Genomic DNA, 24,205 nt, shown 5'->3' with positions numbered 1-24,205 from the left:
CTTTTTTTTTGTGTACACATTTAGTTTTATTGTAACAAAGCAACTTGTACACTTTTAACGTTTAAAACTGAGCAATTTTCCTTTCCAGTGAAACAAAAAAATTACATTAGAGAATGTAGATTTCAATAAGATTCTACAGGTTGTCACCTTATGTTGTGGGGCTCAAATCAATTAATATTTAAAAGTGTTGGCTTTGGTTGCACAGGATGTTGTAAAAATATACAATGCATCAACATGCTAAGTACAGCCACATCCTCAAAATATCCAACAAACCCACCCATTAGAACCCATCCGTCTGCATCTACCCCAGATGCCTCAATCATACCCGAATTTGTTACAAGAGAGAAGGAAACAAGGATTTGATGGTAACTGCTATTTGTCCACATCACATGGAAACACAGTGTAATCTCTGGGCCAAACAGGTAGGAAAAAAGCCTATTCAAAATCATCTATGGTCACAGCACAAAGATTGAGAAGTTCTGGGCTTCCAGCAGAGGGAATTTGTGGTTGTGTTGGTGGTGGTAAGGTTAAAATTAAAAGTAAAAAAAAAATACAAATCACATTACTATGGAGTTCTGTGTGCTGATCAACTGGTAGAACAATTCTTATCAGTTCATGGAAAATGGCAGAAAGAGATTGCCACTGTAGTTTGCGCACGTAACTCATCCCAATTTTGTATAATGGTTTAAGGACCTCAGGAGAACAAGGAAACTGAACACAAAAAGAAAGTAAATTGCTCCCAGGGACTAAAAAGAAAAAAAGTAGGGGGAAGAGATGATGTCAACAGCAAACAGATCAGTCATCTTCACCTTCCTCCTCCTCCTCTGCTTCTTCCCCTTCCTCCTCCTCCTCTTCATCTTCTTCTTCATCCTCATCTCCTTCTTCATCAATGTCTTCCAAACCTTCCTCCTCTTCCTCATCTTCATCTTCCCCATCCCCTTCTTCATCTTCCATGTCTGGAACTAAATAGTACTGCAAAGGGTTCGGCCAGATGTCATCCTTGATAACCTCTCCCAGTTCATCCGCACCTGCATCCAAGTGATCAGTAAACCAGGTGAAAAAACTTTCTGGCTCTTCATGTTGTCGCTTCCTGCCCACTTTGGTTTGTGATTGGCTGGAGCGCTTTGTCAGGTCCTTTCCTGGCTTCCATTTGATTTCTGTTGATTTTGATGATGGATCTCCATTTTCATTCAGATGAAACTCTTTGGATAGAACTTTACTATCAAAGTATGGGTTTTCATCAAAATAAAAATCTATTCTATAACCTGATTTGATATCTTCAAATTCTGTCACTTCCACTCTTGTCAGATAATGCATTGCCTCTTCATCCTCTTCTCCCAGAAGTGCAGATACTTGTGGATGGTTGACAAACGTAGTCACCAAAAAATTGGGGATTTTGGCAATGGGTTCTGACCGCTTCTGGAAGTATGGCTGGCGTAGCTTGTTGTATTTTTGCTCTACTTTCAAAATTTCCTCACTTGCCTGTTCATTCAGTCTGTCTATTTCATTTTGTACTTCATCAATGTGTTCAATGGCTTCCTGTTGCTCTTTTTCTGAGGTCTCGTCTGCTCCATCATGGTTCGAGTTCACCTCTTTTTTACTCATCTTTGTCGCTGGGACCGACATCTTGGAAGAAGGAAAGAGGGGGAAATAAAAAAAGGAAAAAAAGATGAAATGCTCCGATTCGCGCTTTATTGAATCTTCCCTTCTTTTGGTCTCCCCCCCCCCCCCCCCCCCGAAGGCTCAGAGTGGGTCTCGTGCCTCTGCCACAGTAAAAAAAAAACGCTCGAGCCCAGTCCCAGTCATTGATTCTTAATGTTTCCTTTACCCTCCCATTTTGCCTGCCGAAGCTACCTTGCATCTTCACTATATAAATACAGCAAGATCCCTATTATCCGGCAGGCAATCAACCAGAAACTCAATCGGCAAAATAAATATTTATATTTTTATAAATGAAGTTTTAAATAAAAGTTTAAAATTGTAAAAGTAAATGTTCTCTGAAGCAAGATACAACCCCTTGGGAAGCAAGCATTCAACTAATGGAATGCCCTGGTCGTGCCACAGAAGCAGTGATGGCCAGTCACTGATTCTCAATCCCACTCCCTTGCTAACATCTCTGGCCGTGGTCTCATGCACTGGACTGGATGTCATTAATGTTGCCTTCTCTGGCTTTTATTTAAATGCTGGCCCCCTTCCCTCAGCTCTCTCACTCTCCATTCTGTCCCCTTTTGCACAAACAATAAATTCTTACTTCGTCTCTTATGTCCATTTAACAGTCTAAAACCTTTTATTGATCTGGACTCCTCTCCCAGCCAGCAATGACTGAATTCTGAGATTTCCTGCTTCTGGATTATTCTGCTCCTTCCTTGTAGAAGGGCTCACACCTGAAAGGTCGGCAATATATCTTTGTCTCCTATAGATGCTGAAAAGACCAGTTGAGTTCCTTCAGCTTTCTGGGTTTTTTTTTAATCGTAAGAGGAAGCCTCAGGCAACCAGAAAAATTTGCATTTCCGGCACCAGTGATACCCTGTAGGTGCTGTATAATGGGGATTTTACTGTATATAAATGTGTCCAGTTTGCGGCCTCTGAAATTTTTTTTTGGTGTCCTCGTCTTCACCCCGTTCCCAACTCAAAAAAAATAGTTAATCCATTTGGGCTCATGATACTCTTACAAGAGGGGAAAGTGCTATGCTGTATCATTGGGAATTTTAAAGTATCCCATGCTGTGGGATAAGTGATTGTACAAAGTATATGGGTGTGGTGGGGAGGGAACGTGTGCCAGGTGTGGATTTATCTTGATTGCCATCCAAATCCACACCCACCTCCAATGAGGGTGAAATTCCTGTTGAGTAGTGAATCGTGAAGTGTCCTTTGGCTCAGTTTGTCAGCTTCATTGATTTTTATTTCCTTTGTTCCAGTCTTTGAAGAAAGTGGGTCAGGATTCGACTGTTCTGCTAATCTGTATTACAGTATTTCTATCGTACCTGCCTGAAGCAGGCCAATATTCCAGTTTCTTTCTTTATCTCAGACAGGTAAATAGTCCTATAAAATTTTACATTTCTCAATCCAAATGAATGCACATGGGTAATTGCAGTTTTATTTTCCCTTCTCTCATCTCATGGAATATGTAACCCAGATGTCATTTCCTCAGGATGTGCTGCATGTCATAGCTTTTTGTTCTTGTTAATGAATCTACTTGATGCACTTGCCACCTTTTTACAGGTAATGACTTTGAAACCTGTAGGCCCACATGAAGACAAGTTTCCATCCTTTCTCAGTAGCACATGTACCATAGCTTATGCTTTCATGCACAATGTGTGATTGAGTCTCCTCATAAACATTTTAAATGGTTATCATTTATGACTGAGCATTTGGAAATCACTAGCCAACTGGAATGGTGTCATTATTTGAGCTTTTTTGTAACTGTCTTTATTTTGTGGTGATTTGTTGACAAATGGACACTTTGGTTAATATAGTAATACCACTTTTTACAAAATAGATTAACTTGGATGCAAAAATGGAAATTGCTGGAAATTATTACCAGATCAGACATTAATCATGGAGAGAAACTGAATTAGTTCTTCATCTTTCTGATCTTTCATCAGAACACAAATAAGAGAATTGGGTGCAGAGAATTTAACATTTCCAAATTATGTAATAAATGTAATGTGTTAGAGATCATTTTGTAAAATTCAGTTTTGCTGGTTTCACTTTGTACTGCTTTCTCTCGTTGGTGTGTGCAGTTTCTTGTCAACATCTGGGTTGTGATTCTTGATCGCTTTAGCTTGGTACAGTAGATGGAAGCCTTACCCGAGTCAGGCCTGACACAGCTTCAAATCCAGCCTGAATTTTCAATTTCAAGGCCTTGAGTGTTTGATGGGTTGGCATCTTTCTGATGGAATGCCATCAATTTTGTTTGACTTTGTGTAAAATGGCTGTTGTCCATAATGGAGAATAGTAACCTGTTTTTCCCCAATTCAGCTTGCTTTCTTGCCTCTGTTAAAAAGAATGACTGGTCAAGCATCCCATTATGGTTTCTGTGTTAAAGACTTTCTGCCCTTCATGCAGTTAGAAGAACAGATATGCAGGCAAATTGAAGATTGAAATATATTTGTAGTAATGGGTAATTTTAACTTTCCTAATTAGTACAGTATAGGGTGGAATTGGTAAAAATACACCTGTCTTTTTTAAAAAAAAAAGCAGTATGTAGAGTTCCGCTAATGAGGAACCAAGTATTAGAGAATACTTGTATTAGAATACTTGTCTAAGTATTAGACTTGGTTGTCGTGTCTGGGCAGTAAGCCTTGGGAAATAGTTTATAGTTTGGTAAGTTTTAAGGTAATTTTGGATTTCATAATCCTCAAGAGAGGCCCTTAAACTAGATAAGGAAGATTTCAAAAGTAAGAGATTTATTGGGAGTAAAGTCTGATCAGGAAGGCAGTTAAAAGACGCGTTGGTAGTAACTAGTATGACCTCCTGTAATATTAATATTGGAAATTGGTTTAAATATGGAATGTAATCCCATGGGGTGGCAAGCAGGTTAGTGTATGCACGTGAAGAAATAAATGCTTGAGAGAAAAGGGAGTAGATTGTTTATGGATCTGAATGAATGATGCAAAGGGGGTTTGTGCACAAAGTCAGTCTAATGTTCATTTTCTGTGCTGTAGGTACATTGAAACAATGTATTTTTAAGCCACACAGACTTTGTTCTATTTGTTGTTTGTTCTCTAGGTAATTGGATTTTCTTCAGAAACTGTAGCTGCTTTTATTGCAGTTGTGGGAATCCTTTCCATTTTAGCTCAAGTAAGTGTATGTTGCATGTGGCAGCTGTATTTTAAATGCATTGTGCTTGCTGATCCATTTACTTGAATACTGAATCCAATAGTGAATGGGATAAAATGACTTGAATTAGTGAAGCTGATTTGTTTTCTATCATTGTAATGTTTGTCTTCTGCTAGTAAATGTTTCTCTCTTTGATTTGTAGACTGTGGTACTTGGTGTCCTTATGAGGTCAATAGGGCATAAGAACACAATTCTCCTGGGCCTTGGCTTCCAAATTCTCCAGCTGGCTTGGTATGGTTTTGGGTCCCAGCCCTGGTAAGTTGTGTATTTTGAATGAAGAATCACCTCGTATATTCTTTGTACAAAACAGGTTGCACATCCTGCACTGTGGATGCACCAAATAACCTGTTAGACTTCAAAATCTCCAGAGTAATTAAAGAGATTTGGGATGCAAATATTGTTCAAAATTCTTGGCACTAGTAGATAGCACAGATGTGAAATTAATGGGATACATCTTTAGTGGCTGCACAATTTTGTGTGCCTTAAAAATAGCCAAATTAGCTTCAGTTTTGCATCATTGCATTTGCTAGAGTTAGATCAGTTGCATGATATCAATTAACTGGATATGGGAGAAACTTGAGTTTTATCCATGAAGGTGTCGTATTTGATCATTTCACTTGTTTAAAACAGACCGCCAAAAGTGCAAGAGTGCTTTCAAGCAAACATATTCTGCCACAAAAGGATAGGTTGGGGTAGATGACCATAAAGTTGGTGGAAGAATTTGATCTTAAGGACCATTTCAAAGCCAGAAAGAGGTGTTTGTGGGTGGGGTTCTTGAGCTTGCTCCACCAGTGGCTTAGGCAATTACTTTTGGTGGGTAAGATTAACGAATGCCAAAATTTGAGAATGTTACAGGGCTGAAGTAGCTCACAGAAGGATACATGAGGGGTTTAAAAATGGAAGCATTCCTTAACTGTTGGTTAGCAAGCAGAGTGATAATGATTTTGTGCAATTTAGAATGCATTCCCTTTCCAGATGATGGAAAATAGGCAAGGCCGAAGTGTATTGGTTACTCATTTCCAGAGGTAATGGAAACATTGGCAAGGATTTTTGCAACAGTTGAGCTAAGCACGCTCAGATGGGGTATTAGGAGGCAGATGACAGCACAAATTTTTTGAAATCTCTTAACAGTGGTGATTGTTATATAAAATAGCACGGTCATCTTGGAGAAGAGCAATGCTGAACCAAGAAAAGCAAAAGTGAGCTAAAAATAGCTGTTTTAGAGCTGTCATTTTGAACTTGTTGCATCTGTGTAATTATGGATTCCTTCATTTCTAACCTGAGCTATAGCAGTGAACAGCATTGAATAAGCTCCATTATGTTCCATCATTATGGTCTGGTGAGTCCAGGTGAGATGGAAGAATAATGAAAGTGAAAATAATACCAACTCCTGAAAGTGAATTGAATACTCATCAGATGTAATGTTGCTTGGTATTGGAACACCTGATTTTTGATGAATGAACAGATTTCCCCTTGATCTGAAGCAGATTAAATGCTCTTTGCATTGACATCCTTCCATTTCAGTGAGGTGCTTTGATCCTCCATGTCAGATTACCCGTCACACCAATGTCTCGGATGGATTTTTAAGGTTCTTTCATTGAGTCATGTAACCAGCAAGGACCTAACTGACACTCAGAAAAGCCTTGATCTATTTTCATCCAGTGTTCTTGATATTCTTAGACCTCTTGTTATGACCCCAGAGGACCCCAAAACCCAGCACCAATAGAAATTCACCAAGACAATGGTTACTTTAAAAAAAAAAGTTGCTTTTAATTTTCTTTAAACATAATAACAAGATCAAACTTTAACTTATTACTATTAACTTAACCTCCTTATAATTCTAAGCACACATCTATGTAATGTGTATATGTTCAGAAAAGTTATTTGTTTCACAGTCCAGTCATTCACTTCTCACTTCTCCAAGTTAACCTGTATCGGGCAATTCTTGTTCGTGTGCAGAATTTAACATTTATGAATCTTCAGGCTCTGGTACTTAAAGTTAAACGGTTACCACTCAGGAAGGTTCTCGTTGGTTTCAGAGAAATATTCGTTGCTCGATGGACACACACACAAACTGATTTCCTCTAATCAATCATTTCAGTATCTTGCCAAAAAAACTTGCCCCATCAGTTTTCCAAATGATAGCCTCCTCTTCCAGGTCACCAGAGTTCCTCTTGCTTCTATTATTTTAGGAGAAACACTCTAGCCAACCATTTCCTCTTGTAAGGACTACAAGGGTTTTGAACAGGTTGAACTCACAACCAGTATTCAAAATAAGGTCTTTAACAAGCCTGCCAGCTTGCCATTTTGCAGCCTCAACTGCTACTGTAGAACTGACTTCTCTCAGGGAGAGATCGTTTTTCCTTCTCTGCTTGTAAAAACCAAAAACCTCTCCCAAGGCTTCAAACCCAATCTTTGAAAGATATTATCAGTACTTCTGAGCCTGGACTTTATTGCCCATACACAATAAATCAGCATGGGAAAGTTGGTTGCGATATTGGTGCACAATATCGAAATATCGTGGGATAAAGCAATGGTGGACCTGCTCCCCAAGAATGCCATGCAGGTGGGAGGTGAGCGGGGCAATGGTGTGGATGTGTGCGAAAAATTTATTTTTTAAAAAAAAAATGTCATGCGGCGGAGAAAGAGCTGTATACACGACTGCATGCATGGAGCATTCATGGAGGGCAAAAGGGCTACCAACTTTCCCACACTGTTTAAAAATTGTCTGCTATCGCTATTTATTTCTCTTCTGCTGTAACTTTCCTCTGGCAAAATTTATACCTTCATTTGAATCTTTCCTTCACGTTCCTGCACTCAAGTAAAATCTTAGGTCATTTCAGTCCCACAATGCTATTGCCCGTTCTACACTCGCCTGATTGCAATGCCAGCATCTCCAGATGCTAGGGATTGTACTAGGGGTTGAGGCTGTCAATCCCTAATGTAAGATGATGTCATCTCACATCGGTGTTGAGACAATTTTCCTTTCACACTAGACACTTTAAAGGCTGATTGGTTGTTAATTCCTGAGACCACTTGCAAGTGTGAAAGAGGCTTTTGTTTGTATAAATATTCTATACCTCCTTTTCCACTGGCACCCTGTCCCAGAATTTACTGTGACCGGGTCCAGTGGAAAAGGAACACTGTCGGAACGCTGACGGCAATTGACGTCATTTCACGCCAGGGATTATCTGCCTCTCCCTTACTTGTATCTCTGGTGTTTACTAAAGCTGGCGTGCTGATAAAACCAGTGGAAAAGGGACAGCAGAAAGTTGCCAGTTTCCAGTTGAAGGTGGAACACTCCGATCCCTGGGGGTGAATTAGTTCAGTGGAAATGCAATTAGGGTCCTAGTAAAGGGTTACCCAGTGGAAATGATACAAAGGCTTCCTATCCTGGGACACTGCACAGCCAATTAACTGGAGAAGTTGGAGGTGATTCTTACAATCAAGTAACGATGTTCTCCATCAGCTGCTTTACTCCATTTTTTTCCCCACATACTATACCAGAGATGCTGTGGGGGTGACAGTGGCACTGACTGGGGATGGGGGGTGCACTGACTTTGTAACACGTGCATTCAAAACTACATGATTCATGTTGGTGTCACCATTCTGCACTCCCCTAGTGACACCAGTACGTCTGGTTATGCTGTTGGTGTATGAACAATGGGATACTTGAATGATACTGGTCACTTGTCCTAATGTTGGTCATTAATGCAGCAAATGCTCGTATGTTGTTCTTTCAGGATGATGTGGGCAGCAGGAGCTGTGGCTGCCATGTCCAGCATTACCTTCCCAGCAGTCAGTGCCCTTGTTTCAAGGAATGCTGACCCAGATCAACAAGGTAAGAATTTTCACATCCTTTCTGAGCCACACTTTGTCTAGAGTAAAATTATTTTAAAACCTTCCAAAAAGTTGCAATCTGAATCATTTTATATTAAACAATTGTCAGCAGCAGGCATTTGTCTTTTATTGTTCTCATTTCCTTTCCCATCAGATGAATGTGAAAGATAATTTGATTGGAAGAAGCCATAAAAACCTGCAGGTGCTAGCAGAATGTCTATGCTGTATATCTTTGTTCAATGGCTGATTTGGTTTGATGTGGCGGGAATATAAACAGATTGAAGAAATGTCCGGGTTTTTATTTCTAATCATGGTTGCATGAATGTTACTGTTAATGTATTAAATGCTTAGCCTTTTATAATCAGTCAATTGGTTAACATCTATCTTGAATTCAAACATGGTCAATTAGATGTGATACTACTGCCAATTATAGAAAAATTCCATAGGAAACTCCAGTGTTTTGGGGGAATCTAAAGGAAGAAAAATATTCTCACTGAATGATTTAGACAGCTGAGGTGGAGATGCAAATGAAGTTTTTGATTGATGGAGATATTTGAGTTGATCTTTGTTTCTGCAGGAGTTGTACAAGGAATGATTACAGGAATCCGTGGACTGTGCAATGGCCTTGGTCCAGCACTGTATGGATTTGTGTTCTACCTTTTCCATGTAGAACTAAATGAAATGGGAGATGTTGATAACTCTGGTAAAGTTCTGAAAGGAAATATGCAGAATCCCACAGATGAGGTAAGGAAAATAACCTGTATACATGTGAGTCTCTGAAATCATCCACAGTCATAGTCACTTTAACCTTTTTAAATGTTGCTTGGGTTTTTTTACTTCATAATTAACAGAATAAAGTGCAAAAGTCAAGTTGTACTTTTTAGAAGACACTATTTAGGTGTCAACTGGTATATTGTGTTTAGTCCTGAGAATCTTGCTTTCAGAAAGGTATGTCAAGGTATTGGCAAGAATCCAGATGGTACGTCCCAGAATAGCAGCAAAATCGTGGGGAAACTGGAAATGTTGGTGTTGATCTCATGCACCCAGGATTGTGTTTCAAAAAGCAGAACACGATCCTTTATTCGGACATCTAAAATCCGGAAAGCTCCAAAATCCGGCAATTGGAGGAGGCAATCGGGGGAGATGTCCGAGCGGTCGGGGGAGGCGGGCAGGCGGGGCACTGGATGCTGCAGCACAATTCAGGTGGGCTTTCCGAAATCCAGAAAAATCTGAAATTCGGAACACACTGTCCCCCAAGGATTCCAGATAAAGGATTGTGTACCTGTACTTGTCTCTCACATTTGTTCACTAATTGCTAAAAATGAACAGGAGTTAAAGTTGTTAAAATTAAGTGCTTGATTTTGTATATTTTTTAAATAAGTACATTTCCTGAAACATGAAATATTGGATGTTCTCAGTTGGTTGGACAGCATCCGTGGAATGTTGATATTTCAGATTTGTATTAATTCCAGTGAAAAAATTATTTACTTGAAAATTAGCTGTTTCTTTTTCCCTGCAAATGGTTCCTGACCCAATATTTTACTTCAAATTTCCAGCAGTATTGTTTTAATCTTTTGGAGATTGTGTAATTATTATAAAGTTTATGTACACAAAATAAATTCAAAAAGCATGCATCTTGAAACTTGTCCATCTTCCTCCTTTATCGCCATTAAAATTGATTTGAGGCTCAACTTTTAGCAGGAGCTTGGTGCTATGGTATTGGATTCCATGAGGCATCCATGTTGACGAGTGTTTCTTAAATGTTTTGGGTCGTCACCTACTAAAACATACATGCACAGTCTTCACCCACTAAAAATGCGTGCATTTGCAGCATTAAATCAAAGAAACAAGTTCTAAATTAGGAACCATTTAAATAATTCACTCTGGGAGGACAATGGGAAAGCATAGATTTAAGAGATACGAGGCTGGAACTGCTGTAATCTAGAGCAGCCATTCTCAACCTTTTTTGGCTATGGCCTCTTGGACTATTCTCAAAGCTTATAGGCTTTCTTCCCTGTGAAGCAGTCAAGTTTAGTTGGTTTTTTTCATACTCCTCCTACTGACTACATTAAAAACACTAAATATTTGTTAGGTGACATGAAAAGAAAACCAGGCTTTTGCTCTGTGCAGAACAACTGTTGCTTGTGATTCCAGGACAGACAAATGGGAAATTATTATTGATCATGTAGAAAGAAGGAAACATGAATGCGCATAGTACAAAAAGATTTTTGGAGAGCAGTGGTTTGTGATGGACGAAGGTCACCTCTTGTTGTGATATCATCTGTTCCTGTATTTTGTCAAGGAAAATATCTTACTGAATCCACATTCAACTGAGTTACGTTGAGGGAAAGGTCCTGAAAAATATTTCATCCTTTTTCCATAGTTTTGGAAATCTATTTGCATTAGTGAGGTTTTCTCCATGCTTATTATAATAAAGAATGGAAACCATTGTATCCCAGAGTACAACATAACAATGAAAACCATTTTCTTTGGAATAGATGGTCTTGAAGGGGATGTGATTTTATAAAGTTTGCAGTCTATATGACAATTGTAAGTGAAGTTTTTAGACAGACATCCTCCTTCTGAATGGCAGGAATGACTTATGAGGAAAGATTGCTCAAATTGGGATTGTACTCGCTGGTGTTTAGAAGATTGAGAGGGGATCTCATAGAGACCTATAAAATTCTGGCAGGACTGGACAGAATGGATGCAGATGGGATGTTTCCAAGGATGGGAAAATCCAGAACCCGGGGCCATGGTTTGAGGATAATAGGCAAACCATTTAGGACCGAGATGAGGAGGAATTTCTTTACCCAGAGGGTGGTGAAAATCTGTGGAATTCATTGTCACAGAGGGCAGTAGAGGCAGGTTCATTAAATATATTTAAGAGGGAATTAGATATATTTCTTCAGTATAAGGGTATTAAAGGTTACGAAGAGAAGACGGGGACGGGGTACTGCACTTTAAGATCAGTCATGATCTCGTTGAATGGCGGAGCAGGCTCGAAGGGTCGAATGACCTACTCCTGCTCCTATCTTCTATGTTTCTATGAATGATTCAATGAACAGTAAAGGCCGAAGGTATAACCTTTTTCAGTTATGATCAACCCTATTTCATCCAACTATTAACTTTCTTTTCATATGGAATACCGTTCTTGTTTGCGACATTCTTAAAGAAATGTCAGTCCTTTCGTATCTGTTTTAATTCTCTGGCAAACATCTGGTCTTCCATCAGCTTGTTTCCATTCCAGAATCTGGCATAGACCTTATGAAGAGCATTGTTCTCTTGCAGAGTGGATTCATTTAATTGTAAAGAGAATTTCTTGGATTGAAAAATACTTAGTCATTTTATTACAATGTCCCTAAGCCATCTCATCAATTCTTCTAGAAACAATTTTGGGGTAGCATAGAAAAGATGTATTACCAACTCTTTGGTGTAGCAAAGACTATTGCGAACATTTTTGCCAAGAAATTAATTTGTGGGTAAAGTTATTTATGAAATTAACAAAAATTATCTATTATTAAATGAAAGCACTTCTTACAAAGGTTAGCTCAAATATTGGCTTAAATTTTATGGAAAATAAACAATATAGTTCCTTCAATAAAAGCTAGCAAAAAGAGGCAAGCATTCACTAACAGCCACGAAAACTTCAAGCTTGTGGATTTGAGAAATATGGAGCAAGTTTTTGGCCTGCCCGCCTATTTCCTGGAATTGAAGGCGATTGGGGGTGGGGTTGGGGGGGTGCGGAAGGAAAACTATGTGGATGGCAATTTGTAGCGAAAGCTGGTTCCATGTCAGTCAAGCACAATCCCATCAAAGCAAGGAATGCTCTGAAAACAGTTAATTTTCCGTATTTATGTAGGTAATTTGAGGTTGTATTCAAATGCTTCAAACCTTGAAAAAAAAATCTCATGTTGCTTGGCAACGAAGGGTTGCAGCGAAGTATTTTCTTTTTAATTAATCCATGTCTTATAATCAGATTGTCTGTTAGTTTCAAAAGGTAAGGAAAAGCCCAAAAAAGCCAACATAGCTAGATTTTTCAATTTTTCAAAGTTCAATTCCATTTCTACCCAAACAGGATGATCTACAACTATCAAACTACAATAACAATAATACATTTTGTATATAACTGCCCAATAAATAATATCTGAAGTTTGGAAGAGACAACCCTCTTTTGGTTCTCTGTATTTGTACAAAGCTCTTTGCCTTGCCATGTATATGAAGAAATAATTGAATCTAATGAATCAAAATAAGGTTTGAGAATAAAGATTGGAACATGTACAAAAATGTAGGTAAAATATTCATTCTAATTAATTCGTCCAATCATAGTCCTACACAAAGGTGTCCATCCTGATGGCTATTTTAGTATGTTAAATTAAACATGAAAATTTTATTTTAATAAATTTGTAATTGTAATTTCCAGATATTTGAACTGGTCTTTGATTATTTTCAAAGGGAAATTGACATAATGGGTAGCAATTCATTCATCAAAATTTAATTTGTACCCTGAAAACTGACTATATTGAGCAAACAAGGATAATATGGTTGGTAGTGAAGTCTCAGGGTTGAAAATAAACAACAAAGTGTCATATGTATATAAACTTTGTTCAATTCCCTTCCTTAAAAATACCACTAAATTCTAATATGGTGGTAGTAGTAAATTATAATGTAGTAGTAGTATTTTTCCTCAATAAATGTTCAACCTGTTTAGTTTCTTTGCCCCCTATACACCTTGCTGAGCCCCCTCCCCCATTAAAGATTTCAGTACATGTCCCTTCTTAAATTTGCTGTGGCCATCAAGGAGCTGAAGGGTCCCTCTTGAGAATGGCTGGTCTAGAGGAAAAAAACAGTTGAAGGGGCTCAGTGGGTCAGGCAGCATCTTGGAGCGGAAGGGATAATCAACATTTTTTTGTCCAGTCCTGATGTAGTCTTAACCCAAAATATTGACCATCCATTTGCCTCCATTGATGCTTCCTTGCCCAAGTTCTAGCAGTTTATTTTTTTCAGATTTGAGATGGTTGGCTTGGGGTGAAAGGAGGATAAGCAACCATCGTACTTGCCATTATCATATTCTGAACTTCAGAAGTACTGTAATGGGTGGATGACCAATAAGTTTTTTTGATCACAGTAGAAAATTGTGATCTGGAAGATGCTTTTAAAAGTCAGATGCAACAGAAACTCAAAGATTAACTGGTTAAAAGGTGGGGGGTGGAAGTGTTGAGCTTGCAGAAGGTCCCAATTGGAGAACTTTAGAAAGATACATTTCTACAAACTTATTTAATCCCAAGATTTATGTAATGTTAGTACAGTTATTACTTTAATAAGATGTTAGACTCTTCACAATTGGAGGAATTGCAAGAATGATCTGCAATAATATAGGATCTTTAACATGTATGCTTGATTCACAGAATTGCATTCAAACCATTTATCACCAAATTGGAACAAGTAACAAAAATTTGTCCATGATTCAAGAAATTTGTGGAGAGGCGGAAAGGTTTGTGGAGGTCATTGTGCAGCATTTGGCCGAAATTGCTGAATGCGAGGGGTTTGGCTTGATTTCTTGCTCAGTCATCACTAAATTCTGGGTAATTTGTATCATAGCTGTGAGGTGAGAACTCACTGCTTCACGCCTAGATTTCCATGTTTTAGAGGTGTCGTGTATATGAAAGTTTATCACTGTTTTCCTCTGGGTGTTGGTGACCACAAGAAGTAACCAGAATAGTGAGAAAATATTTTTAAACAAATTGACATTGCTTTGTGTGAAATTCTACCATTATTTGAAAAATCTGTTCTCGTTGATTCATTTCTGAAAAGCTAACATTGGTATTGCCACTGATCCCTTTTTTCTTTGTTTTCTTAGAGCACCATAATTCCAGGACCGCCTTTTCTCTTTGGAGCATGCTCAGTATTGCTTTCTCTGCTGGTTGCCTTGTTCATCCCTGAACATAGTGGCCTCCCTCTGCGTTCAGGCAGCTGGAAGAAACACAGTAATGGGTCCCAGAGTCATACGCACAGTCCGCAGAGCACAAGCCCTGAGGGGAAGGAGCCTTTATTACAAGACAGTTGTGTATGATACAAAGATCTGCCTGTTGCTGCAGCTTATAATGGACGTGGAGATCAGACATGGTTATCAACCTAAGATTTTCATTTCAGAAATATTAATATTTTAAATTTTCAATTGAATGTTTTCTTTTAATATTTGAAAAAAAAAATACATAACACCTCTGGTCCTACTTGGCTCATTAGAGTTTGGAATCTCTTGGGTTGTTTACATCAATTGATACAACCTCCAAATCCCTTGGGTACAACATTTTGCTCTGTTTTTTTGTTTCCTTGTGCAAGACAACAGACGTTTGTTACAGTAGCTTGGGAAATTGTTAATCAAGCTCTTAATGTGTTTTTTTTAAAAACGTTATTGGGGCTTCCTGGAAACACTATTATCTGATGCGATGCAAGCTAGCTATAATGCTGCAGAGATCACCAACACAATCCATACAAAATAGTCTTCTGACTGGACAAGATCAGGCAAGACCCTAAGTTTCCAATTCAAATTTTCGGTCACTGTGGCAATCTATTGAAGGTTTTGACTAGTCTAAAGGCATCAAGTGTGATGGGGTTGAGATTTTGGATGGGAATTATTTGAATTAGATGTTATATTGATACTCTGCTTTCTGGTCTTGTGCTTAAGCAACTTTTTTGCAAAACTTCAAATTGGCATGTGAGCCATTGACACTGAGCACTGCTTATTTGGATAGCACTATGGGCTCCTGTGTTTTTTCCCCTCCACTCTCTAGTACTTGGGGCTCATTCAATTTGGACTTGAGATGAATACCCAGACAGCACTTTCCAGCCTTGTTTTCTGTGATGATAAACTCCTGTTTCCTGTAAGGTAGTTGTGGAGAACCAATCAGATGAGGAAGCTGGTGAAATCAGCAAAATCAGGTGCCCATTTTATGGTGTAGAAATGGAGATTACCCTGGTACATGGCCAGAGCCTTGTTCATTTTTGTGAGCAGCAGAAAAGATCACTGCACTTAATTTCCAGGCAAATCATCACCATTCATATCAATGAGTTATCCTTGAACGATGATCCCAATTCTATCAGCACATAGCAAATGGCCAAATTGCTGAGTTAATTTTTCCTCCTGGTCTATTGCTAGCTGGTTCTCTTCCAAAATCTGATTTTCACACTTGTAGGACAATTTGTTCATTAACTGGACAGGATCAGAAACCATGGTCCAGTGGACAGCAGACATTAGAGGAGGATTTGTAGTTCATTAATGCTCTGCTTTGACTTTATTCCAAGAACAATCTTAATTTATGATACTTGATGTATTCTTAAACATTTGAGTTTTTAACACCTGCGTATATGTAGCTCTGAGGGAATCAGTTGGATGAAGGTGTCCAGTTAGCTCATAGGAACCAAGTTGAAGTTCGAGTGAGACTATCTTTGACATTCTTGTAAACTATACTGTCTCAGGTAGTGTTTCAGGTCAATTAATCTTCAGTGGTATTGATATTAGTTTTAAGAGGAAATGTCCCTAGTTATTCCAACAGGACCTTGCTACAAGGCATCTGTTAAGTTGGAATATGTATTTGCCTTTTTTAACCAGTCCAAATATTTTGACCCTGGCTGTGAACATCACCATTGTTGTAATCTAGGTGTGCATGATCTACAAAATGAGAAACACTGGGCTTGCTCATCAACTGAATTACTGATCATTAAGAACTGGAGGGTGCATTGTCCATTTTTATAGTCGGTGTGAAGAAAAAAAAAGGCATGGTATTTCTAGGATGGCCACAAACTTGGGCTGATTTAGCAATGCTGCTTTTATTGAAGATTCTGTGTCCATTTCTCCACTTGCTGAGATGCAGGGCTCATTTGCACTTATTCTGCCACTCTTTGTGCATTTTTTGGGTTTACAGGATATGTGCTAATGCAAAAAACCAACCATTGGATCTAATCGGCGTGCTTTTTTTTTGCACATCTATTTCCAATGACTGGTTTTCTATTAATGTGCCATTGTTTATTTTCCATGGCAACTATAAATTTTATTTTGTCCTTTGTATTTTGAAGTGAATTGGAGAGGGGAGAGAAACAGGACATTGAGGATACCTTTTTAAATTGGTGGTCAAGATTTTCTCTGATGAACTCATTCTGTCTACTTCCATGGGGGAGGGCAACAATATAACTATATAGTCAATGAGTTTGTCCCTCTAATCTTACACTGTAGATGTATTCTAGAAGTTGGTCAGTAGGATCTGAGAATTGGGGAGTTCCTATGAAAACTAACAATCTCATTACCACAGTGTATCTTGTGGAAACACAATTGTTCTCATTGGTTTTAAATGAAATCTGATGTGCAGTAACCAAGTGACTCAATCATCCACACCAGTTAAACTTTTAAAAATTGTATATACTACTTCCATGCCAAGATATGTTTACAAATTGTGCTCTGTTGAATATCCACAGGTTGAAAATTATTTTTGGGTGGGAGGCAAGAGGAAAAGAAATGCCATGCTACACCCACCAATGATCCAAAGCAATTCATTTGCTTACCACCAGGTTGCAATGTACCATGATTTAAAATGAACATTTTAACCACTTTCAATTGACAATATTTAATTACCCATATGACGAGTAAAATCTGATGGGGTAACGAGCTTTATTGATGTTCCTTTGCGGGCATTGAAAAATTATAGACCTCAAAGGGTAATTTTGCAACAGAGTACACTAAAATTCAACAAGATAGTTGGTGTAACATTTACTGTAAAAGTTTGTGTAATTATAGAATTATATATTATATCAACATATATGCCAAACTATATTTCAGATTGCTGTATCTAGATTTTTCTTGAGTGTCAATCAAGTTAGCCTTATTGTGTATGCTATTTTAGAGCTCGTTTTGAGTTGGGCATTATTTTTGACGGCTTTTTAGGGTTGTTGTATCTTGTACCATGTTCCAAAATGTTCATTGGATTGTCTAAAGGCTGACCTTCATAACTTGCATAGTGACGGCTTGGGCAGTGGCTCAGATTGCTGATGGTCTTCCCTTTATCGTGAGCAGGCAGATAATTATGGCAACTTAATGGTGTTTGGTAATTCAGCGTCATGATAGTACTTTTTTTATAAAAAAAATATAAAGTAGTTGAAAGATGGTGATCATGGCGCCCAGTAAAGGTTAGCTCCAGCATTTGGTCAACAGTGAGATTGGAATTTGAGAACTGTTGGCCTGTGGTTGAACTGAGCATTTTTTTTTACATTATCTGATAAATAAGAATAAAACCATCCTCTTGCCATGATCTAAGAGCTCCTACTGGATGTAATAATTCTGTTGATTGAGGATGTGATCATTCTGATTAGGCTTACCTAGTCTGATTTTTGTGGGATGATCGCTATGTTAGGGTGTATGGAGCCATAAGGGAAAGCCCTATTGGATCTTCAATGGATTCAGGACTCGTAAGTAATTATGTACAGTCTTTCTAAATGTTGGCTTTGAAAGACCACTTCCCTTTAATTCAAGGTATGATTTGTATTGATTGGTTTAATTTCATAGTAGAAGCTATTGCTAATAACCAATAATACATTTGAACTCTTTGTTATAGTGTATTTCATTTGGAAGTCTGGGGGAATCCTCTGTATTTATGAAAAAAAAACTTGGCTGTCATATTTGTGTAGCCTGCAACTTTTGGCTAAACTAGGCAGTATTTCTGGCACTACATCCAGTGCGTAGAAGCAGGTCAGAATTTGTAGCACACAATTCTATCTAAACCTCAATCGCAGATAGACTACAGAATCTACTTAGTCTACAAACTGGAAGATTCAAAATTCATGATTGAATTTAGAGACTTCTGGTAATAAGGTGACTTCTCTAGTGAAGAGTGGAGGGTAATTTAATCAATCTCATTCTCTTGCACCACTGCTGTCTGAGGCATGATGGTGAGTTAACTAATCAGTGCATCACCTTATCAAAAGGTAAGCTTCTTCTGAAGTCTGTGCTCAAAACAAATACGAAATTAAACAAAATAATTTCAACCTTTTCCGTCAGCTGGGAGAGTATCATTCATGCATAGACTTGCTGTGACATTTGTGAATGGTGATCAGCTAAATGTTTTAAACTTCCACTTTTACTCATCCAAACTATTTCTCATGGGGCTCTTTTTATAATTGGTATGAAAAGTTATGTGTTTGCATGAAGCTCTTGCAAGAGATTGATCTGGTTTTCAAGAGAATATCAACTAACTATTGTCATTGCCTGGCATCTATTGGACATATGAAATGGTGACCAATGTTAGGCTTGGTGAACATGTTCTGTAAGAGGCACTCCCTTCATGATGTAAGTTATTCCAATCTTCCTAGTGTTGTAGGCAGTGTTTATCTCAGCAAAAAGGAATATGTATGTTATCTCATCAAGAGCACTTTGCCAATTTTGCAACCTTGCAGTGCAGGCTTTCACTGCTTTTCTAATGTGTAATGATCAATGCACTAAAGCAGCAACCTTGTTTCCACTCACATACCACTTTAATTCCTATGTCATTGTGGTCTGCGATTAGCAAAGGATTGCTTAAGGGGGTACGCAAGTGGGAAGAGAAGGTTGAGAATCACTATTCCAGACCCAATTGTTAGTGAAATATTTTGCTTGAGGAAAAATTGTCATTAGCCCATTTCCTTTAGAGTTATGAAACCGCGCACATAATGAGTCAATGAGGTACAAATAAAACAGTGGTCTTCAAACCTTTCTTTCCACCCACATACCCTCTTAAGCAATCCCTTACTAATTATACTTAGTGGTATGTGTGAAGAAAGAAAAGGTTGAGAACCGCTGCACTAAAGGGTTGTTTCTCTTTGGGACATCCTGACATGGTTGTAGGCACTATGGATATGAAAGGCCTTTTTCTTAATGGAATTATAGTTCAGCTCTTGTGCTCTCCTTTATTTTTGTATTGTATGTCTGTCTTGTCAAAGGGATGCTTATTTGGCACCACTGTTCTATGTAGATAAGGGGACCCTTAGTACATAGGAGGCACCTGGAATGAACCAATACAGCTTGAATGAAAACTCCAGTCATACAGTTGGCACAATTCAGTTAAACAAGGCAAAGATTTCAACTGTGTCTCCTCTCTGACTGCAGTGATTCAAATTGCAAAACTGCATGATTTAAGCAAGGAGTTTTATTAATTTTTCCCCTCACTTTTGTGGTATTGGCTTCTTAAAAATGATGCAAAATTTTAAGATCCACGGCACCAAACCAGTTTATTCAGACCAAAATGGTCCCACATGGGACTTGTTCAATTTTCATGCGCTTTTTTTTCCTATTTATTTGGTTTAGCTGTACATGTTCATTTTGAGGTTGCATGAATTGATCTGTTAGTGACATGTAATTGCAAACTGATTGTTTCTGCCCTTGAACTTGCTAGATCATGGTCTTATTTTCCATTGTCTAACACAACTGTCAATCTAACATTATTTATCTGCAACAATATTCAGTGCTTTTCATTTATTTTTTTTAAAGTTTAATGTTTCAGTATCAACTTATCCCAGCAACAAAAATGATAAAAATTTTCCACATATTTCCAGTTAATAAGGTGTAATGGAAGGGATGCTGCCTTTTTTCCTGTTATGTGCTGGCGTCTGGAGTTAAGAAACTGGTAATTTGAGCCTGTGAACCAGACCATTGTGATATCCACATAGCTATAAACTATATGGTTGTGAAATCTCCACACATTACTTAACAGAACTAAACTTAAATTCTACATGTTGAGAACAGATAGGTGTTAGCTATTTACTTTTTCTGAAAAGTACAACCAATGACAATTGATTTGATGGGTATCTTGGGTAAACTGTAGCTTGATGTGGTAGTCTCCCCTATTTGCACTTCCCTTGTGGACCAAACAGGCTTCATTGCTGTCAAATCCATGTTGCATATGGCTGTAGTCCATCTTGTAAGCTTGCAATGGCTTAAAAATTGTGCTCAGACTTTTTGAGCTCTGTGCTACATTAGGCAAGTCGTAAAGTATTGTACTACTTAGAGTATTGAGGTGTCAGTTGAGATGGGCAGTTTTGTGCTCTCTGCAGACATTTTCTTCAAATGAAATGGACCTGAAATTCCTGAGATTTGGTGGGGAATAGCTAACACGCCGGAAATTGTCCTGTTATAATCCATGAATTTCCATTTCAGGTTTTTTGGGAAATTTGGTAAGGCTTTAGTAAAACTTGAATTGTGACATGGTGCGGAGACCCTTTTTGGAGACTTTTACCACAGCTCATACCTTTACTGGAAAAAATTTTTTCCCCTCATTGGAAAAGTGTGGGTTTTTTTTAAACCCTTTTGGAACATGAGAGAATACATTTGGAGAACTAAGGTTTGGTTGGAAATCTGTGACCTGGCTTTATGAATGGTACAGATCCTGAAATCTGTGCAAGGGACCAGCTTTGGCTTGGCAAAGTGGAGCATTTTTCTTGTGTTGGTTAGCAATCCTGTGGCATTTTAAGCCAGCATTATGGCCAGTATTATTTGCTTCGCTTTGATAAATCCTTCTGGGAGGAAAATTGACCAGGAACTGTTTGAGTTTGGTCTCTGAACATGGGCAAACTTCGATTTCTGACATTAAAGATGTAGCACAATTAACCTGAAAATTTCAGTCTGAGCTATGTCAGGAACTTGCCTTTATTCTTTTCTGGCAATCTTTACAATCTGACGGGGTTATTCCATCCACGACCACCCATTTATCATAATGATTTTTGTTTCTGATTGAGCTTCATGTAGGAAAGTAGAAATTCATGTCTGAACTTCACGTTTCTGGACAACTTAATTTTAAGATTTTTTTGTTCTGAAGAATGATAGATTGTGTTAATGAAGAGTATTATGATAGGTGGCTAAATAATTAATTACCACACTACACCTGACGTAAAATTGCTAAATGAGAATTGAGCTGTAGGCTTGGTCTTTTTTTAACTCAGGCAGGCAAACAATGGCCAGTTTTGCAGTGTCTGTATTGGCATTGTTAGATTTCACAGATCCCTGGGACAGTAACAAGCTACATCTTTGCCCCTTTTCTTTGCTCTTCAGCTTGCACAGCATGTGATTCTGCATCCAGGAATTGGAATGTTTGCTGCTGCTATTGTGTATCATATTCTGCTGTTTAAATGACAGTAATCCGTTTTATTCGTGTTCCCCTTGTTACTATTTCTTCCCCCCCTCTCTCTCACTCACTCACTCACTCACTCACTCACACACACACACACACACACACACACACACACACACACACACACACACACACACACACACACACACACACACACACACACACACACACGCTTAAACTTTCCTTTTTTTCCCTGCACTAATTCACCTTCCACCCCAAACGCCAGTGTTATTTTGAAGTTCTGGATAGAACTGACTCAGCTTCACATACAGTCTTTGTTACTAAAAGATGAGGAAAGTCTGCGTTTGCAACCCTCATCCTAATGGATTTGATCACTGCACACAACTTTGAATCTCAGATTTTAAAACTTATTCTGGTAGGTTTTGTATTTGGATTGTTTTGACTCCAGCATCGTTTACATTATAAAACATATCTTTGTTTTTGAATGAGAAGCCTGGCTTTGTTTGTACAACTTTCTACTCTCTCTGTTGGTTGTTCCATTACCAGGAATTTATGGTTGGGTGAGAATAAGAATCTGGCTCGGCTATAACTCAATTCGAGTTTGAGTTTCATTTGGAAGAGTGATGACTCTGATACACTCGGGTTGTGGCACAGTGGTTGTATTTTTCAGATCCTATCCCATAAAAATGAAAGCGGTTATGTGTTTGAGATAATGGTGTTGCGTGGGGTGGGGGGGGGTTGAAGAGAGGTGGTGATATTAAAGGTGTGGAACAGGTGATTGTCTGCACTGAAGCTGAAAGCAATTCACCTGGCTAGTTCTTGAATTTGCTGCCATACTGAGATGATTAGGAAAATTGTTCAGGAGCAATTATTGAAATCCTACCCCTGAAACTTTATGACCAGTTAATGAATGAGAAATCTTTGTCTTTATGCAAAGATATTAAGTAATATGAGATTCTGGTCACATGGCATTCTTCAGGAAAGATGCTCTGTTATCCAAGTTTCAGCACATTGAGCTAAATGGCCAATTTTCAGATCTCTTCCATTTGACTTGACCTGTTTGAATCCAAAATGTTGAAATATTTTATCCAAGGAGAACATGTGCTACAGTAGGAAACTATTCAGTGCTTTGCTGCCTCAAATCTCAACCAAAATGTTGTTCACACATGCAATACAGTACTAAGATTATCAAGGCAAAATACTTTCCCAATTCTTAAATTATATTTTTTTTAAATCCACATGCTTTAGGAAATGCTCCTTGGATTTGCATTGGGAGTTTTGTGCTTGTGTGCCAGCCCTATCTCAGTGGGTAGGAGTCCCATGTATACAAGGTGGGTTTGTCACCAGCAGAATTCTGAGTATGAAATATTGGATGTCCTAATTAGTGTAGTGGCAGGGAAGTACAACATAGTTCATAGCTATCAACTGTTCCATCATATTTCTACAAGAAGAGAAAATGTATCCAGAGAAGACAGTGAGGTTTTCTTTCCATGTCCAGACCATCATGCATCCCTCACTTCCGAGCGTTTACTTGGTCACTTGCCTCTGCTATTTTTGTGGGAGCTTGTGGGCAAATTAGCCACCAGGTTTCTGACATTACAGCAGTGATTGAACTTCATGTGCATTGTTTCAACCAACAAAATGATGAGCCATAGTTATTGGTATTTTTCAAATTGCTGCACATCGTCAGCTTTGTTACTTGAATTTTCATGAATCGTATCTTGCCAAGTGAAAAGCCCTGTTCTGAACTGCATCTTTAGTCTGCTGCCTAACTTTTCAGACACTGGGTTCAATACAGCATCTGCAAAAAGTACATGGTGTAACATTTTAATTTGTCTCTGGAGGTTTTGTTTAAAGCTTGTTGCCTCCTACAAATGTGCCTACCAAAACTGTACAAATTGTAAATAGGAATTGTCAAAGAAAAATATTTATTAAAAATGTACATGAAATTAGCCTGAGTGCGTCTGACTATTTACATCTTGCTGCTATTCTTTGGGGAAGAATGTTTGGAGGAGTCTTCACTCTGAGGTTTTTGTGTGGGGAGGTTTACCAGGAGGAGTCATCACATAGTTGCTAATACAGTAACATTCCATTATTATGGCACTCTAGGGACTCGCTTGACTGGTAGGTTTTCCTAGATTGTATAATTTATTCCTTTTAAAATTTGCACTTTCTTCAAGATGTTACACTGTATACCACTAACACTGATAGGAAGGATAAACTGTATTAAAATGAACATTTTCCCAAGGATACAATACCTATTTCAGTCATTACCAATACACTTAACAGTGAAATTCTTCAAGGAGTTAAAGAAAATAATAAGGAAATTTTTATGGAAAGGGGGGAAATCGAGGATAGCACTAGATAAATTAAAAGAATGGTACAAACAAGGAGGCTTACAACTACCAAACTTT

At 38.3% G+C, this 24,205-nt stretch overlaps 2 protein-coding genes across 3 annotated transcripts in view; one reads left to right on the top strand and one right to left on the bottom strand.

Annotated features, from left to right (window-relative positions):
* LOC138758643 (hippocampus abundant transcript 1 protein) overlaps window positions 1-23,743 on the top strand; it is a 54,498-nt gene extending 30,755 nt beyond the window's left edge. The window contains exons 7-12 of one of the 2 annotated variants that reach the window (XM_069927905.1): window positions 2,919-3,032; window positions 4,732-4,803; window positions 4,985-5,097; window positions 8,586-8,683; window positions 9,260-9,426; window positions 14,543-23,743. In XM_069927905.1, the coding sequence (XP_069784006.1) occupies window positions 2,919-3,032; window positions 4,732-4,803; window positions 4,985-5,097; window positions 8,586-8,683; window positions 9,260-9,426; window positions 14,543-14,755 (777 nt within the window). In that variant the 3' untranslated portion in view covers window positions 14,756-23,743. Of the gene's footprint in view, window positions 1-2,918; window positions 3,033-4,731; window positions 4,804-4,984; window positions 5,098-8,585; window positions 8,684-8,836; window positions 8,885-9,259; window positions 9,427-14,542 lie in introns of those variants that run through there. The other variant, XM_069927906.1, reaches the window with a different exon arrangement.
* On the bottom strand, window positions 9-1,712 carry LOC138756472 (protein SET-like). Its single transcript, XM_069922957.1, has one exon. It carries the CDS (start codon window positions 1,624-1,626, stop codon window positions 796-798), a length of 831 nt encoding a protein of 276 aa, XP_069779058.1. The 5' UTR covers window positions 1,627-1,712; the 3' UTR covers window positions 9-795.
* Window positions 23,744-24,205: the final 462 nt, after the last annotated feature.

Source organism: Narcine bancroftii, chromosome 3 (assembly GCF_036971445.1).
Source record: "Narcine bancroftii isolate sNarBan1 chromosome 3, sNarBan1.hap1, whole genome shotgun sequence".
Classification (NCBI taxonomy): Eukaryota; Metazoa; Chordata; class Chondrichthyes; order Torpediniformes; family Narcinidae; genus Narcine; species Narcine bancroftii.
This window is presented reverse-complemented; position numbering and strand designations above follow the sequence as displayed.